General features: G+C 48.2%; 1 protein-coding gene across 1 annotated transcript in view; it reads left to right on the top strand.

The window, feature by feature from the left end:
* Positions 1-17562, top strand: part of LOC140391603 (uncharacterized) — a 114210-nt gene that overhangs the window by 66889 nt on the left and 29759 nt on the right. Inside the window, exon 4 of the mRNA XM_072476259.1 lies at positions 15609-15756. Coding sequence (XP_072332360.1) covers positions 15609-15756 — 148 coding nt within the window. The remainder of the gene's footprint in view (positions 1-15608; positions 15757-17562) is intronic.

The raw sequence follows: 17562 nt of genomic DNA, 5'->3' as shown, positions 1-17562 counted from the left end.
GCGCATAGCGCTGTTCCGTGGGGGTCATGGCGCGTGACGCATATGCAACGGGGGCCCATGATGAGGCCTCATCGCGTTGCAGGAGCACTACCCCAATGCCAGATTGGCTGGCACCGGTCAAAATTTTTTGCTGGATCAAAAAAGGCCAATACCGGGGCCGTGGTAAGTTTGGTTTTAAGTTCTGTCTATTCGCTCTCGTGGGCAGGAAGCCATTGGAAGTCTATCGTCTTCCTGACCAGGTTCCTGAGAGCTGTGGTATGAGAGGCGAGGTTAGGGATGAACTTCCCTTGGAAGTTGACCATGCCCAGAAATCGGAGGACCGCCTTCTTGCCCTCTGGCTTTTTCATGGCTGTGATGGCAGCCACCTTGTCCGCATCCGGCCGCACGCCCAACTGGGAGATGTGGTCCCCTAGGAACTTGAGTTCCGTCTGGCCGAAGGAGCATTTGGCTCTGTTGAGGCGTAGGCCCTGCTCCCGTATGCGTTTGAACACGCGCTGGAGGCGACTGATATGCTCCTGCATATGGACCAAATGATTATGTCGTCAACATAGACGCGAACACCTTCAATGCCTCCCATCATTTGTTCCATGATCCTGTGGAATACATCTGGCACCGATATGAACCCAAACGGCATCCTGCTGTAACGATATCTGCCAAAAGAGGTGTTAAAGGAGTTTCCTGCTGGACCTGTCTAGTTGAATTTGCCAGAATCCTTTTGAGGCGTCAAGTTTGGTGAAAAGCTTGGCCCGAGCCATCTCGCATGTGATCTCTTCACGCTTGGGGATTGGGTAATGCTCCCTCAATATGTTGCGATTCAGATCCTTTGGATCAATGCAGATTCTGGGCTCGCCGGAAGGCTTCTTTACGCAGACCATGGAACTGACCCAGTCGGTTGGTTCCATAACTCTGGAGATCACTCCTTGGTCTTGGAGGTCCTGCAGCTGCTTCTTGAGGCGGTCCTTGAAGGGGGGCTGGGACTCTGCGAGGTGCATGCACCACAGGCGTGGCGGTCTGTTTGAGTATGATCTTGTAAGTATATGGGAGCGTGCCCATGCCTTCGAAGAAGTCGCGGTGCTGGTCGATGATGGTGTTGATTTGTGCCCTGAAGTCAGCATCCTGGAAGGCAGATGTGTCATCAGGAGAGAGAGAGTGAACTCTTTGAACGAAGTTCAGCAATTTGCACGCCTGTGCGCCAAGCAGAGAGTCCTTCGAGGAGCCCACGATCTCGAAAGGAAGGATGGCTTTTCGTGACTTGTGTGTCACTTTGAGTTGGCATGAGCCAGTAGCAGGAATGATGTTGCCATTGTAGTCCAAAAGCTGGCAGGCCGATGGCAGGATGGCTGGTTTGACACGAAAGCTTTGGAAAGCAGACCACGCCATGAGGTTGGCGGAGGCACCAGTATCCAGGCGGAATCGTATTTGGGACCGGTTGACCATCAGGGTGGCACACCACTCATCGTCTGGATCGATGCTGTATACCGACAGCGGCTGGTGTGTTTGCTTCGGGGACAGCCTGTTTTTCGTTACGACACCGACTCGAAAAGGCGCCTTCGGGTCCTCGGTGTCACTGCTGTGTGGGAGGTCGGAATCGGACTCGGTGACCGTGGGTTGAATTGCCCAAACATTCCTGCGAGGCTGGCTGAAGCGATATGAATTGGAAGGCTGAGCTGCTCAACAGCAGGCAGCATAGTGGCCAAGTCTTCCACATCGTAGGCATTGTCGAGATTTTGAGGGGCATTGCCGCTTTAAATGGGCGGAGCCACAGTTGGCGCACGTCGTGACGTCAGCACGTTTGCTGCTCCCACCGCGCATGCGTGGTGCGGTCCTACGTGGTGCACGCCTGCGCATTACGTTCCTCCATGTCGACGTCTCCTCTTTTGGTGCGTACAAGCGCGGGAGTCCGCGAAAAGCGCGCAAAATGGCCACCCTCATCCAGGCTGAGGCCCTGGAGGTGTTCAATCACTTGGGCCCGTTCCACCTCGTGGGGACCTTGCCGTGCCATTTCAGCCGCTTGTATATGGGAGTACCGACTGGTGGCATTTTCATGTAGGACACAGGTCTCGATGGCGGTCGCTAGGGTGAGTTGCTTTACTTTGAGGAGCTGCTGACGTAGGGGGTCCGACTGAACACCGAAAACGATCTGGTTGCGTATCATGGAGTCGGAGGTGGGCCCGTAGCTGCAAGATTGCGCAAGGATGCAGAGATGCGTTAAAAAGGATTGGAAAGGTTCGTCCTTACCCTGCAAACGCTGCTGGAACACGTTTGAAACTTTCATTCACCTCTACGCTGCAGTGAGTGTCAAATTTGAGGAGAACCGTCTTGAACTTTGTTTTCTCTTCGTCATCTGCAAAGGTGAGAGAGTTGAAAATATGGATGGCATGGTCCCCGGACGTGGAGAGGAGAAGAGCAATCTTTCTGGTGTCCGAAGCGCCCTCCCTGTCCGTGGCTTCGAGGTAGAGCTGGAAGTGCTGTTTGAAAATCTTCCAGTTGGCCCCGAGGTTGCCGGCGATGCGGAGCGGCGGCGGCGGGCTGATGTTGTCCATGTTGCAGAATGACGGAATGCTGGCGGAAGGCAAATCACTTGCAGGTAGGTCTAAGAAGTGCTAGTATGCAAGCACTCCTGGTATCATGATGTGATGTGTATTCTGGATCACCAACACTTGAAGTAGTGCAACACTATTTTATTAAAAGGTTAACTATTTAAACATACTTGAACTGTGGGTAAATACGATGCCAGCTTTAACTAAAGATCTTTGCCTTGTCCTAATCAGTTGATGCACTCAGCACATGGTGAATGTCTGTGTTGCAGGCTGTGAGCTCTGTGCTCCCAGCTAGCTGCTACTCGAATGAGCAGGAACTCTGATGTCCTCTGTCTTTATAGTGTGTGTGCTCTCACTGGTGATTGGCTGCGGTGTTGTGTACGTTGATTGGTCCCACTGTGTGTCCATCAGTGTGTGTCTGCACCAAGATATACTGGTGTATATTATGACAATAGAGTCCCTAGAGTGAAGAAGGATTCTGCCCATCACGTCTGTACCGACCCTCAGAAAGACCACCCAATCCCCTACCATATTCCTATGTTCTATGGCTAATCCACCTAATCAAAACATCTTTTGACTGTGGGAGGAAACTGCAGCACCCGGAAGAAACCCAAGCAAACATGGGGCGAACTCCACACAGTCACCTGATGTCCTTGACGCTGTGAGGCAGCAATGCTAACCACTGTGCCACCGCGCTATCAAATCTCCTCTTAGCTTTGCTCTCTCCAAGGACAACAGGCCCAATATCTCCAATCTTTCCTCATAACTGAAGTTTCTCATCCCTGGAACTATTCTTGTAAACCTCTTCTGAATTATCTCCAATGCGTTCACATTCTTCCGAAAGTGCTATGAAGTTACTGTGAAGTTACAGTGAAAGCACCTAGTCGCCACATTCTGGCGCCTGTTCGGGTCCACAGAGGGAGAATTCAGAATATCCAAATTACCAAACAGCATGTCTTTCGGGACTTGTGGGAGGAAACCGGAGCACCCGGAGGAAACCCACGCAGACACAGGGAGAACGTGCAGACTCCGCACAGACAGTGACCCAAGCTGGGAATCGAACCTGTGACCCTGGTGCTGTGAAGCAACAGTGGTATCCACTATGCTACCGTGCTGCACACGGGCCTTGTATACGTTCAGCATATCTTTCTTGCTCTTGTATTATATCCCCCTCTTAATAAAGCCTAGATTACTTTGTGTTATTAACTGCTCTCTCCATCTGTCCTGCCACCTTAAACCATAAGATCATAAGATATAAGAGCAGAATTAGGCCACTCGGCCCATTGAGAAAGCTCTGCCATTCAATCATGGCTGATATGTTTCTCATCCACACTCTCCTGCCTTCTCCCTATAACCCCTGATCCCCTTATTAATCAAGAACCTGTCTGATGTGTTGGGTACTCTGCTGCACAGACAAACCAACACGGTTGCGAATGGTACAACTCAGTTTTAGTACTATCATATATTTGCAGTGGTAAACTGGTTACTGGGGTTCGATCATAACCCTTGAATCTGTGGACCTATTCCTAACACTATCTTGGAGTGGCACTCAGCACATGGTGGATGTCTGAGTGGCTTGCTGTGAGCTCTGTGGCCTGAGCTGTCTCCTGCTGGCATGAGCAGGAAGTGTCGTGTTCCCTGTTTTATAGTGTGTATGCTCTTGCCTGTGATTGGCTGTGGTGTTGTGTGTGGTCCATTGATCTGTCCATCAGTATGTATGTATGTTTGCACCATGATGTTTACCTGAATATCATGACACTGTCTATCTCTGTCTTAAAGACACTCAGTGATTTGCCCTCTACAGCCTTCTGCGGCAATCAGTTCCACAGATTCACCACCTTCTGGCTGAAGAAATTCCTCTTCATGTGTTTTGAAGGATCGCCCCCTTAGTCTGAGGCTGTGCCCTCGGGTTCTAGTTTCTCCTCCTCGTGGAAATATCCTCTAACGTCCACATTATCCAGGCCTCTGAGTAATCTGTACGTTTCAATGAGATCGCCCCTCATCCTTCTAAACTCTACCGAGTAGAGACCCAGAATCTTCAACCGCTCTTCATATGACAAGTCCTTCATTTCAGGGATCATTCTTGTGATAGCTGATCTTATGCACCCTGGTCCCTCTGCTCCTGCATTCCTTTAAGAATTTAACCCCTGAATTCCAGTGGCGGCTATGGAGTGAAAGGTTGCACATTTGGCAGCTCCCGCTCATGGTGGTCTTTTTGTGGCTTTTACGCCGGATTGTTGCAGGAATTTTGTAAAGTAAAGGTGTAGAAGCAGGAACAGAAGGAGGGGACCTCCAGTTTATGGAGCTGCGCCTCAGGACAAATCGGAGAAGGAGGAATCAGAGGTTGGTGGCGAGTGAGGACCAAATTCCGAGCGTGGCAATGGCGGATGCGCAGGGTCCGGCCCTGTCAGTGGTCGACGGACCAGTTGGTGAGCTTCCCAAATAAGAAGTTTGGGATGAAGTTAACAGATAATACTTTCTTAAGGGAGGGATGGGCCTTTGTGCTCGGGACTGTTTGTTTGTTTTTGCTTCTTGCCATTGTTTTGACTGATTGCACTGCGAGTTGGGGGGGGGGGGGACTATCCAGGGGAAGATGCTAGGCACCAGGGGAGGGAGCTGCTAGGCTAGCTGGGAGGGCTAGTTCACAGAAGCAAAGTGGGGGGTGAGCTGAAGACCAATGTCGGGGGGAGGTGGAAGGGGGAGGAGGTTAGACTGCTGACGGGGACGGGAGTTTTAAGTTGGTGGAGGAGGAGAGTTGATGGTGGTAGCTACCTGGGGGCTGACCAGGTGAGGTGCGGGACATGGGCCAAGGACTGGCCTAGGAGAGGTTATGGCTGGGTGGCGGTGGGGTGTCCCCTGACTAGGCTGGTCACTTGGAACGTTCGCAGGCAAAATGGGCCGGTCAAAAGGACCTGTGCGTTCGCACATTTGAGGCAACTGAAGGCGGACGTAGCCATGTTGCAGGAGACATACTTGAGGGTGGGGATCAGGTTAGGTTGAGGAAGGGATGGGCCGGACGGGTGTTCCATTCAGGATTGGACTTTAAAACGAGGGGGGTGGCAATCCTGGGCAATAAAAGGGTGGCATTTGAGGTGGGGAAGATAGAGGCGGACCCGGGGGGGTAGATTCATCATGGTTAGTGGGAAGCTGGAGGGAATGGCCATGGTATTGGTGAATATATATGCCCCAAACTGGGATGATGTCGAGTTTGTTAGGAGGGTGCTATGGAAGATCCCGGACCTGGATTCACATTGACTGATTATGGGGGAGACGTTAACATGGTCCTGGATCCGAGACTGGACCTGTCGAGTCCTAGGTCCGGAAAGGTGTCAGCTATGGCAAAAGAGCTACGGGGGTTTATGGAGCGCATGGGAGGGGTGGACCCATTGAGAATTGGGAGGCCAAGGAGTAAGACATTTTCATTCTACTTCCATGTGCATGAGGTGTACTCCCGGAAGGGTTTCTTTGTGCCGGACAAAACGCTGCTGGCTCGCTCCCGGAATATGGTGGGTGAACTTGGGGCATGGGTTGGTACCTGGGACTTCGAAGTTGTGGCCATTTCAGAGACATGGATAGAGCAGGGACAGGAATGGTTGTTGCAGGTGCCGGGGTTTAGATATTTCAGTAAGCTCAGGGAAGGTGGTAAAAGAGGGGGAGGGGTGGCATTGTTAGTCAAGGACAGTATTATGGTGGCAGAAAGGACGTTTGATGAGGACTCGTCTACTGAGGTAGTATGGGCTGAGGTTAGAAACAGGAAAGGAGAGCTCACCCTGTTAGCGGTTTTCTATAGGCCTCCGAAAAGTTCCAGAGATGTAGAGGAAAGGATTGCAAAGATGATTCTGGATAGGAGCGAAAGTAACAGGGTAGTTGTTATGGGGGACTTCCAAATATTGACTGGAAACGAGTACTTTAGATGGGTCTGTTTTTGTCCAATGTGTGCAGGAGGGTTTCCTGACACAGTATGTAGATAGGCCAACGAGAGGCGAAGCCATATTGGATTTGGTACTGGGTAATGAACCAGGACAGTTGTTAGATTTGGAGGTAGGTGAGCACTTTGGTGATAGTGACCGCAATTCGATTACGTATACTTCAGTGATTGAAGAATATATACCGCAGGGCAAGAGTTATATCTGGGGGGAAAGGCAATTATGATGCGATGAAGCAAGACTTAGGATGCATCGGATGGAGAGGAAAACTGCAGGGGATGGGCACAATGGAAATGTGGAGCTTGTTCAAGGAACAGCCACTGCGTGTCCTTGAGAAGTATGTACCTGTCAGGCAGGGAGGAAGTGGTCGAGCGAGGGAACCGTGGTTTACTAAAACAGTTGAAACACTTGTCAAGAGGAAGAAGGAGGCCTACGTAAAGATGAGACGTGAAGGTTCAGTTAGGGGGCTCGAGAGTTACAAGTTAGCTAGGAAGGACCTAAAGAGAGAGCTAAGAAGAGCCAGGAGGGGACATGAGAAGTCTTTGGAAGGTAGGATCAAGGATAACCCTGAAGCTTTCTATAGATATGTCAGGAATAAAAGAATGACTAGGGTAAGAGTACGGCCAGCCAAGGACAGTAGTGGGAAGTTGTGTGTGGAGTCCGAGGAGATAGGAGAGGTGTTAAATGAATATTTTTTGTCAGTACTCACACAGGAAAAAGTCAATGTTTTCGAGGAGATTACTGAGATACAGGCTACTAGACTAGAAGGGCTTGAGGTTCATAAGGAGGAGGTGTTAGCAATTCTGGAAAGTGTGAAAATAGATAAGTCCCCTGGACCGCATGGGATTTATCCTAGGATTCTCTGGGAAGCTAGGGAGGAGATTGCTGAGCCTTTGGCTTTGATCTTTAAGTCATCTTTGTCTACAGGAATAGTGCCAGAAGACTGGAGGATAGCAAATGTTGTCCCCTTGTTCAAGAAGGGGAGTAGAGACAATCCCAGTAACTATAGACCAATGAGCCTTACTTCTGTTGTGGGCAAAGTCTTGGAAAGGTTTATTGGAGATAGGATGTATAATCATCTGGAAAGGAATAATTTGATTACAGATAGTCAACACGGTTTTGTGAAGGGTAGGTCATGTCTCACAAACCTTATTGAGTTCTTTGAGAAGGTGACCAAGCAGGTGGATGAGGGTGGATGAGGGTAAAGCAGTTGATGTGGTGTATATGGATTTCAGTCCAAAGATGTGCAGGTTAGGTGGATTGGCCATGCTACAATTGCCCTTAGTGTCCAAAATTGCTCTTAGTGTTGGGTGGGGTTACTGGGTTATGGGGATAGGGTGGGGGTGTGGGCTTGGGTAGGGTGCTCATTCCAAGAGCCGGTGCAGACTCGATGGGCTGAATGGCCTCCTTCTACACTGTAAATTCTATCTATCTATGTTTGATAAGGTTCCCCATGGTATGCTATTGCAGAAAATATGGAGGCATGGGATTCAGGGTGATTTAGCAGTTTGGATCAGAAATTGGCTCGCTGGAAGAAGACAAAGGGTGGTGGTTGATGGGAAATGTTCACCTTGGAGTCCAGTTACTAGTGGTGTACCACAAGGATCTGTTTTAGGGCCATTGCTGTTTGTCATTTTTATAAATGACCTGCAGGAGGGTGTAGAAGGATGGGTGAGTAAATTTGCAGATGACACTAAAGTCGGTGGAGTTGTGGACAGTGCGGAAGGATGTTACAAGTTACAGAGGGACATAGATAAGCTGCAGAGCCTGGCTGAGAGGTGGCAAATGGAGTTTAATGCAGAAAAGTGTGAGGTGATTCATTTTGGAAGGAATAACAGGAAGACAGAGTACTGTGCTAATGGTAAGATTCTTGGTAGTGTGGATGAGCAGAGAGATCTCGGTGTCCATGTACATAGATCCCTGAAAGTTGCCACCCAGGTTGAGAGGGTTGTTAAGAAGGCGTACAGTGTGTTAGCTTTTATTGGTAGAGGGATTGAGTTTCAGAGCCATGAGGTCATGTTGCAGCTGGACAAAACTCTGGTGCGGCCGCATTTGGAGTATTGTGTGCAATTCTGGTCGCCGCATTATAGGAAGGATGTGGAAGCATTGGAAAGGGTGCAGAGGAGATTTACCAGAATGTTGCCTGGAATGGAGGGAAGATATTTTGAGGGAAGGCTGAGGGACTTGAGGCTGTTTTTGTTCGCGAGAAGAAGGTTAAGAGGTGACTTAATTAAGGCATACAAGATGATCAGAGGATTAGATAGGGTGGACAGTGAGAGCCTTTTTCCTCAGATAGTGATGTCTAACACGAGGGGACATAGCTTTAAATTGAGGGGAGATAGATATAGGACAGATGTCAGAGGTAGGTTCTTTACTCAGAGAGTAGTAGGGGCGTGGAATGCCCTGCCTGCAACAGTAGTGGACCTGCCAACACTAAGGGCATTCAAATGGTCATTGGATAGACATATGGATGATAAGGGAATCGTGTAGATGGGCTTTAGAGTGGTTTCACAGGTCGGCGCAACATCGAGGGCCGAAGGGCCTGCACTGCGCTGTAATGTTCTATGTTCTATGAGGCGGTGGATACTGAATATTCAGCTATTGTGGTGTCAGGCCACAGCCCACACTGGGTAGATCTGCAAGTGAGCAAAAGAAAGGCCCAGCACCGCAATGGAGGTTAGATGTAGGGCTGCTAGCGGAGGCCGAGATGTGTGAGCGGGTGAGGGAGACCATTCGGGGATACATAAGGATCAATGATATGGGTGAGACCTCGGCAGGGGTGGTGTGGGAGGCACTGAAGGGGTTATCGGGGGGAACTCATTTTGATTAGGGCCCATAAGGAGAAGGCTGAATGTGCGGAGTTGGACAGGCTGGTAGGCGAACTTTTACAGGTGGACAGGAGGTATGCGGAGTCTCCGGATGAAGGGCTTCTGAAGGAGCATCAGAGACTGCAAATGGAATCTGGGGTCCTGTCCACAGGTATGGCGGAGGGGCAGCTGAGGAGGGCAAAGCGGGCAGTGTGAAAATATGGGGAAAAAGCCAGCAGGATGTTGGCGCATCAGCTGAGGAAGCAGGAGACGGTTAGAGAAATTGGGAAATTAAAGGATATCGGGGGAAGATGGTTGTGGATCTGGCGGAGATGAATGATGCGTTTCGGGAATTTTATAGTAGATTATACAAATCGGAACCTCCAGCCGGGGAGGAGGGTATGAAGCGATTCTTGGGGGGGTTGGAGTTCCCGAGGATAGATGAGGAGGTGGTGGAAGGTTTGGGAGGCCCAATCGGGCTTGGCGAGGTGATAGATGGACTGGGGGCGATGCGATCGGGTAAGGCTCCGGGACCTGATGGATACCTGGTCGAGTTCTACAAAGGGTTTTCTGGGCTGCTGGGGCCGCTCCTGCTAAAGGCTTGTAATGAGTCCAAGGAACTGGGAATGCTCCCCCAACGTTATCGCAGGCATCGATTTCCCTTATTCTGAAGCAGGATAAGGATCCAGAGAACTGTAGATCGTATAGGCCAATCTCTCTTTTAAATGTGGATGCGAAATTGTTGGCAACGATCTTACACGTCTCGAGGACTGTGTCCCGGAGGTGATAGGGGAGGACCAGACGGGGTTTGTGAAAGGACGTCATCTGACGTCCAACATTAGATGGCTCTCAAATGTGATACTGATGCCTGCGGAGGGGCGCGAGGTTGAGGTGGTGGTAGCCATGGATGCAGAAAAGGCCTTTGATCGGGTAGAGTGGAAGTACCTTTGGGATGTCCTGGGAAGGTTTGGGTTCGGGCAAGGATTCGTCGACTGGATCCGGCTATTATATCAGGCACCGGTGGCGAATGTAAGGGCCAACCAGTTCCAGTCAGAATATTTTAGTTTGTGTAGGGGGACAAGACAGTGGTATCCGCTCTCCCCACTACTGTTTGCCCTGGCCATAGAACCCTTGGCAATGGCGCTTAGGTCATCGAACACCTGGCAGGGGATAGTGAGAGGGGGGTTGGAGCATAGGGTTTCGTTCTATGCGGACGACTTGCTCATTTATATAACAGACCCTTTGGTGGAGGAGGGGTGGCTGGTATTATGGAGATATTGGAGGAATTTGGTCGGTTTCCGGGTCTCAAATTAAACTTGGGTAAGAGCTAGGTGTTCGCGATCCAGGCATGGGGGAAGGAGAGGAGACTGAGGGAGTTACCGTTTAAAGTGGTGGGAAGAAGTTTTAGGTACCTGGGGATTCAGGTGGCAAGGGACTGGAGTCAGCTCCATAAGTTAAATTTGGACAGGGCAGTTGAGCAAATGAAAGGGGACTTCCGCAGGTGGGACATGCTCCCGCTGTCATTGGCAGGGAGGGTACAGACTGTAAAGATGACAGTCCTCCCGAGATTGCTATTTGTGTTTCAATGTCTTCCAATTTTTATCACTAAGGCATTTTTCAGGAAGAGGAACGCGATGATTATTATAGAATTTACAGTGCAGAAGGAGGCCATTCGGCCCATCGAGTCTGCACCGGCTCTTGGAAAGAGCACCTTACCCAAGGTCAACATCTCCACCCTATCCCCATAACCCAGTAACCCCACCCAACACTAAGGGCAATTTAGCATGGCCAATCCACCTAACCTGCACATCTTTGGACTGTGGGAGGAAACCGGAGCACCCGGAGAAAACCCACGCACACACGGGGAGGATGTGCAGACTCCGCACAGACAATGACCCAAGCCGGAATTGAACCTGGGACCCTGGAGCTGTGAAGCAATTGTGCTATCCACAATGCTACCGTGCAATACCGTGGGTATTGCATGGGCTGGTAAGGCCCCGAGGGTGAAGATGGTCCTTCTTGAGCGGGCCGCGGGGTGGGGGGCTTGGCCCTTCTGAATTTTATTAATTATTAATAAAATAATAGAGGCTGGAGAGGAAATTGCTGAGGCCTTGACAGAAATCTTTGGATCCTCACTGTCTTCAGGGGATGTCCCAGAGGACTGGAGAATAGCCAATGTTGTTCCTCTGTTTAAGAAGGGTAGCAAGGATAATCCAGGGAACTACAGGCCGGTGAGCCTTACTTCAGTGGTAGGGAAATTACTGGAGCGAATTCTTCGAGACAGGATCTACTCCCATTTGGAAGCAAATGGACGTATTAGTGAGAGGCAGCATGGTTTTGTGAAGGGGAGGTTGTGTCTCACTAACTTGATAGAGTTTTTCGAGGAGGTCACTAAGATGATTGATGCAGGTAGGGCAGTGGATGTTGTCTATATGGACTTCAGTAAGGCCTTTGACAAGGTCCCTCATGGTAGACTAGTACAAAAGGTGAAGTCACACGGGATCAGGGGTGAGCTGGCAAGGTGGATACAGAACTGGCTAGGTCATAGAAGGCAGAGAGTAGCAATGGAAGGATGCTTTTCTAATTGGAGGGCTGTGACCAGTGGTGTTCCACAGGGATCAGTGCTGGGACCTTTGCTGTTTGTAGTATATATAAATGATTTGGAGGAAAATGTAACTGGTCTGATTAGTAAGTTTGCAGACGACACAAAGGTTGGTGGAATTGCGGATAGCGATGAGGACTGTCAGAGGATACAGCAGGATTTAGATTGTTTGGAGACTTGGGCGGAGTGATGGCAGATGGAGTTTAATCCGGACAAATGTGAGGTAATGCATTTTGGAAGGTCTAATGCAGGTAGGGAATAGACAGTGAATGGTAGAACCCTCAAGAGTATTGAAAGTCAAAGAGATCTAGGAGTACAGGTCCACAGGTCACTGAAAGGGGCAACACAGGTGGAGAAGGTAGTCAAGAAGGCATACGGCATGCTTGCTTTCATTGGCCGGGGCATTGAGTATAAGAATGGCAGTCATGTTGCAGCTGTATAGAACTTTAGTTAGGCCACACTTGGAGTATAGTGTTCAATTCTGGTCGCCACACAACCAGAAGGATGTGGAGGCTTTAGAGAGGGTGCAGAAGAGATTCACCAGAATATTGCCTGGTATGGAGGGAATTAGCTATGAGGAGCGGTTGAATAAACTTGGTTTGTTCTCACTGGAACGAAGGAGGTTGAGGGGCGACCTGATAGAGGTCTACAAAATTATGAGGGGCATAGACAGAGTGGATAGTCAGAGGCTTTTCCCCGGGGTAGAGGGGTCAATTACTAGGGGGCATAGGTTTAAGGTGAGAGGGGCAAGGTTTAGAGTAGATGTACGAGGCAAGTTTTTTACGCAGAGGGTAGTGGGTGCCTGGAACTCGCTACCGGGGGAGGTGGTGGAAGCAGGGACGATAGTGACATTTAAGGGGCATCTTGACAAATACATGAATAGGATGGGAATAGAGGGATACGGACCCAGGAAGTGTAGAAGATTGTAGTTTAGCCGGGCAGCATGGTCGGCACGGGCTTGGATGGCCGAAGGGCCTGTTCCTGTGCTGTACATTTGTTTGTTCTTTGTTCTTCTTCGTATTATTGTGCAGCGAATATATCGATGGTTAGGAAGTGGGTAGTGGGGAAGGGGTCGGTGCGGGAGCGAGCGGAGGTGGCGTCCTGTAAGGATACGGGTTTGGATGCTTTGTTGATGGCACCTCTGCCGTTCTCGCCGGCTCTGTACTCCACCAGCCCTGAGGGTGTGGGGGTAATGGAGGCAGCACATGAGACTGAAGACGGCATTGGTGTGGCCACCGATCTGTGAATACCACCATTTTGTTTCGGGAGGGCTGGACGGGGGCTTTAAGAGGTGGCAGCGGGCAGGGATTGAGAGATTTGGTGATCTCTTCATTGAAGAGGGTTTCCCAAGAGAGATTAGAGGAGGAGTTTGAGTTGTCAGGTGGGAACGGATTTTGGTACCTACAGGTACGGGACTTGGTCCGGGGGCAGGTTTTCCAAGCTTCCCTCGCCTCCCTCTAAGGGAATTGCAGGATTTCAAAAACAGGGGGTGGGGAGGGTCGGGTCTCAGAAATATATAAAGAATTGATGGAGTGGGAATGGGTCCCAATCGGGGAGGTGAAGAGGAAGTGGGAGGAAGAGTTCGGAGGGGAGTTGGAAGTCCGACTGTGGGAAAGGCCTTGAGAAGAGTCAATTCATCCTCGTCATGTGCCAGACTTAGCCTGATCCAGTTCAAGGTGGTCCAAAGGGCTCATATAACTATAGTCCGGATGAGTAGGTTTTTCGAGGAGGTGGAGGAAAGGTGTGGGCGGTGTGAGGGAAGCCCGGCAAATTACATACACATGTTTTGGGCGTGCACTTAGCTGAGGGGATTCTGGCAGGGATTTGCGGATGTCATGTCAGAGGTCCTGGAAGGGGGGCTTCTCCGAGTCCAGAGATGGCAATATTTGGGGTGTCGGAAGATCCGGTGGCCCAGGAGGGGAGAGAGGCCAATGTTTTGGCTTTTGCCTCCCTGGTGGCCCGGAAACGGATTTTGCTGGGATGGAGGGACTTGGAGCCTCCAAAGTCAGGGGTGTGAGTCAGCAACATGGCAGGGTTGGTCAGGCTGGAGAAGATTAAGTTCGCCTTAAGAGGTTCAATTCAGGAGTTCGCTTGGAGGTGGTAGCCATTCATCGACTTCTTTAAGGAAAACTGACCATCAGCAGAAGGGGGGGGGGGGGGTAGAGGGGGCGGGGGAGGGTGGGGGGGAAAGGGAGGCATGGCATTGCAGAATAACGATCGGGAATCTAATATACGGGGGGGAAGTTGGGTATATTATCGTGATGTTGTTGCGTGTGTCGGACTGCTCTGTTGTTTAGAATGTTTAAATGTTTCAATAAAATGTTTTCTGAAAAGAAAGAATTTAACCCCTTATTTATTGTTGTTTCTCCATGTTCTTCCTATCAAAATGCATCACTTCACACTTCTCCTGATTGAATTTCATCTGCCACATGTCTGCCCACTCCACCAACCTGTTTATATTCTTTTGAAGTTCTACACTGTCCTGAGTTTTTCTGGTCTGCAAACTTTGAAAATTGGCCCAGGTACACCTTATCTAGATCATTAATACATATCAAGAAAAGCAAGGGTCCCAATACTGACCCCTGGGATACTCCACTACAAACCTATACCCATTGGGCGTTATTCTGTGCTTCCTAATATTTAGCCTTTTTTGTATCCATGTTGCTACTCATATTAGAAAACATTTTTTCTTTGAAAACTTGATCCTTGCACATGAGGATTCATGGTGTCATCTGCTGGGAAGGAAGATGGTTTCACTGTCAGTGAAGGACTTTCTGCTTCTTTTCCATCACTTGCTCATCTAATGATGTTCCAAATGTCTGAGGTACATGACTGTGTCTTGTGCAAATATTTCAGTGAGCAAATATATGGAATAGTGTCCAGATGGTGGAAACAGGTATCATTAATTCATTCTGGGGAAGATGATAACAAAGTGGTCATGACACTGGACTAATAATCCAGAGGTCAGGGCTAATGCTCCTAGGACATGGGTTCAAATCCCACCATGGCAGCCGGTGGAATTTGAATTCAGTTAATAAATCTGGAATATAAATCTCAGTTTGACAGTCACCATTACTGAGAATATCGTTGATTATTCTAAAAACCCATCTGGTTCACTAATGCCCTCTAGGGAAGGAAGTTTGCCATCCTTACCTGGTCATGCCTATATGTGACCCCCCAGATCCACAGCAATGTTGTTGACTCTTAACTGCCTTCTGAAATGGCCCAGAAAGCCACTTAGTTCAAGGGCAATAAGGGATGGGCAATAAATGCTGGCTTTGCCAGTGATGCTCATCACGTAACAAAGGATTCAAATGCAAATGAGGTGGCTTGTGGTTTAACATGTTTGGAAGAAACAGATTATGTGGGATTTATGGTTTCACAAGCTCTCAACCACAGAGGCTTTCCTCATCTCACAATAGTCTGCTGTAGACTTATCAATAGGGATTTAATGTCATGAGTAGTCAACAACCTTTATTGTTCTAATGTGTGACTGCAAGTATGGTAGACATTGACCTTGATGAACATCGGTAAGTACTCATCTGGCAATTTCTATGTCCTTGTTCTTGCCAGAATGAGATTCCATGATGCAGGGCCAGCTGACACTGTGTGTGACTAGAGTAAATGAGAGATGTGTGCTTAATTTCTGATGTGAAGGCTTATCATCCACCCATGCATACTTTGTTGTTTGGTTGAAGTGTTTGTATTGATTGATGAATCCTTTCTTTCACAGGTCCTTTTGACATTAAAATTGGAAAGAGAGATCAGTGTTCTTTCGGGATGAAGAAGAAGAAATGTATCTTCAGCACTGTGGACCATGAGCAAATCATTCAGTTTAACATAACTGGTTTTGTGAAGCAGGTTAATTTAGAATGTTCAAAGTAAGTGGAAGTAGTGAATTGATACATTTAGGTAATGCATTTATGAACTTTTACTTCATGTTATCGCACTAAAACTGAACTTAGAAAGATTCAAACGTATTTGCAATACGGAGGATTCATGGTATAGTTTGCAGACTGAAAGCTAAATACTTGAAAAATACAATACTTCAGCTGCCCATTAAAAGTAATGGGCTGAAAACTATGAGCACTGCACAGCAAATATGTACTGTTATTACATATCACTGCCAAACTACCGTGGCAATCAATACTTACTGGGGGTTAATGCGTACTGCTGCTTTTGACTAAGCATTAATAACACATACAGGTGACAATCTAAGTGTTGTTTCTGCTTTATGGCACTTAGATTCAGCCTCTGGTGAAAAATAGTGGTATTGTATTCCGTGCAGCTATGGATTATATATTCTGCAACGCAAATGCGGATTTATTTTCTATATATTTACCTATAAGTAATTTCTTACATTGCTAAATTAAAATCAAACTTCACAGTAATAATAATAATATAATAATAATCGCTTATTGTCACAAGTAGACTTCAATGAAGTTACTGTGAAAAGCCCCGAGTGGTATTATCTTAAGTAGTTTTCAGTAATGAAAAAGTTGTTCTGCAGACCTCAATACAAATCGCAGTCTTCACCCCATCCATCCCCTGCCTTGTATGTTCGAAATAAACTATTCAAAAGAGAAGCCAAGAGAGAGTGAGATGGAGAGTGAGAAAGAGAGAGAGAGAAAGAGAGGGAGCACCCCGAAGAGATAATTCATTTTCCCAATGATCTCCTGACTTTGCATAGAATCCACAGAATCCCTGCAGTGCAGAATGAGGCCATTTGGCCCATCATGTCTGCACCGCCCCTACCAAGAGCACCCTACCCATGCCCACTCCTCACCCATTCCCCGTAACTCCATAATCTTCACATCTTTGGGCTATGGGAGGAAACCGGAGCACCCGGAGGAAACCCATGCAGACACGGGGAGAATGTGTCACTGCTGCTACACTAGTTGAGTTTTCCTACTGCCCCAGCAGGATTCAAGTTGATGACAGAAGTCCAGCTGGGTGCACACCTTGCATGGTCAGTGAATCCCAATTCAGGAAAATTGGTCTGGACCTTTAGCAGAGTGTGAAGGGAAAGCAGGAGCCATATCCATGCATTATCCTGGAGCTAGAAACAAAATTCAGCTCGGGAGGTGAAAATTAGGTACTATCTTTTTCCATTCCTTCCTTCCTGTTGTACGTATGTATGCACACATATGTGTTTGTGTGTGTAAAAGAGGGACAATAAAGAGGTGTACAGATGTACTGTTTCTTTTAAACTGATGCAGGTCAATTATATCAATAATTGGCAAATAATTAATCATCACACAGTTATTGCACATTTGAATTGTGAAAATAGTTACATCAGAAGTTAACCTGTTAATTATTGAATTCAAATCAGTTTGCTTCTTTGTACAAACATTCCAAGTAATGCTAATCTTTCTCAAAAACGTGTGGCCATTTAACTGTAGTACACATTAAACAAGCCTGAAAATGGGATTAAGTAGAATGGTCCCTGGAATGAAGAGCCTGTCGTATGAGGAACAGTTGAGGACTATGGGTCTGTACTCGTTGGAGTTGGGAAGAATGAGGGATGATCTGATTGAAACTTACAGGATACTGCGAGGCCTGGATAGAGTGGACGTGGAGCGGATGTTTCCACTTGTAGGAGAAACTAGAAGCAGAGGACACAATCTCAAACTAAAGGGACGATCCTATAAAACAGAGATAAGGAGGAATTTCTTCATCTAGAAGGT

This window comes from Scyliorhinus torazame, chromosome 15 (genome assembly GCF_047496885.1).
Source record: "Scyliorhinus torazame isolate Kashiwa2021f chromosome 15, sScyTor2.1, whole genome shotgun sequence".
NCBI lineage: Eukaryota > Metazoa > Chordata > Chondrichthyes > Carcharhiniformes > Scyliorhinidae > Scyliorhinus > Scyliorhinus torazame.
The sequence above is the reverse complement of the archived record's forward strand: the minus strand, read 5'-3'. Positions and strand labels throughout refer to the sequence as shown.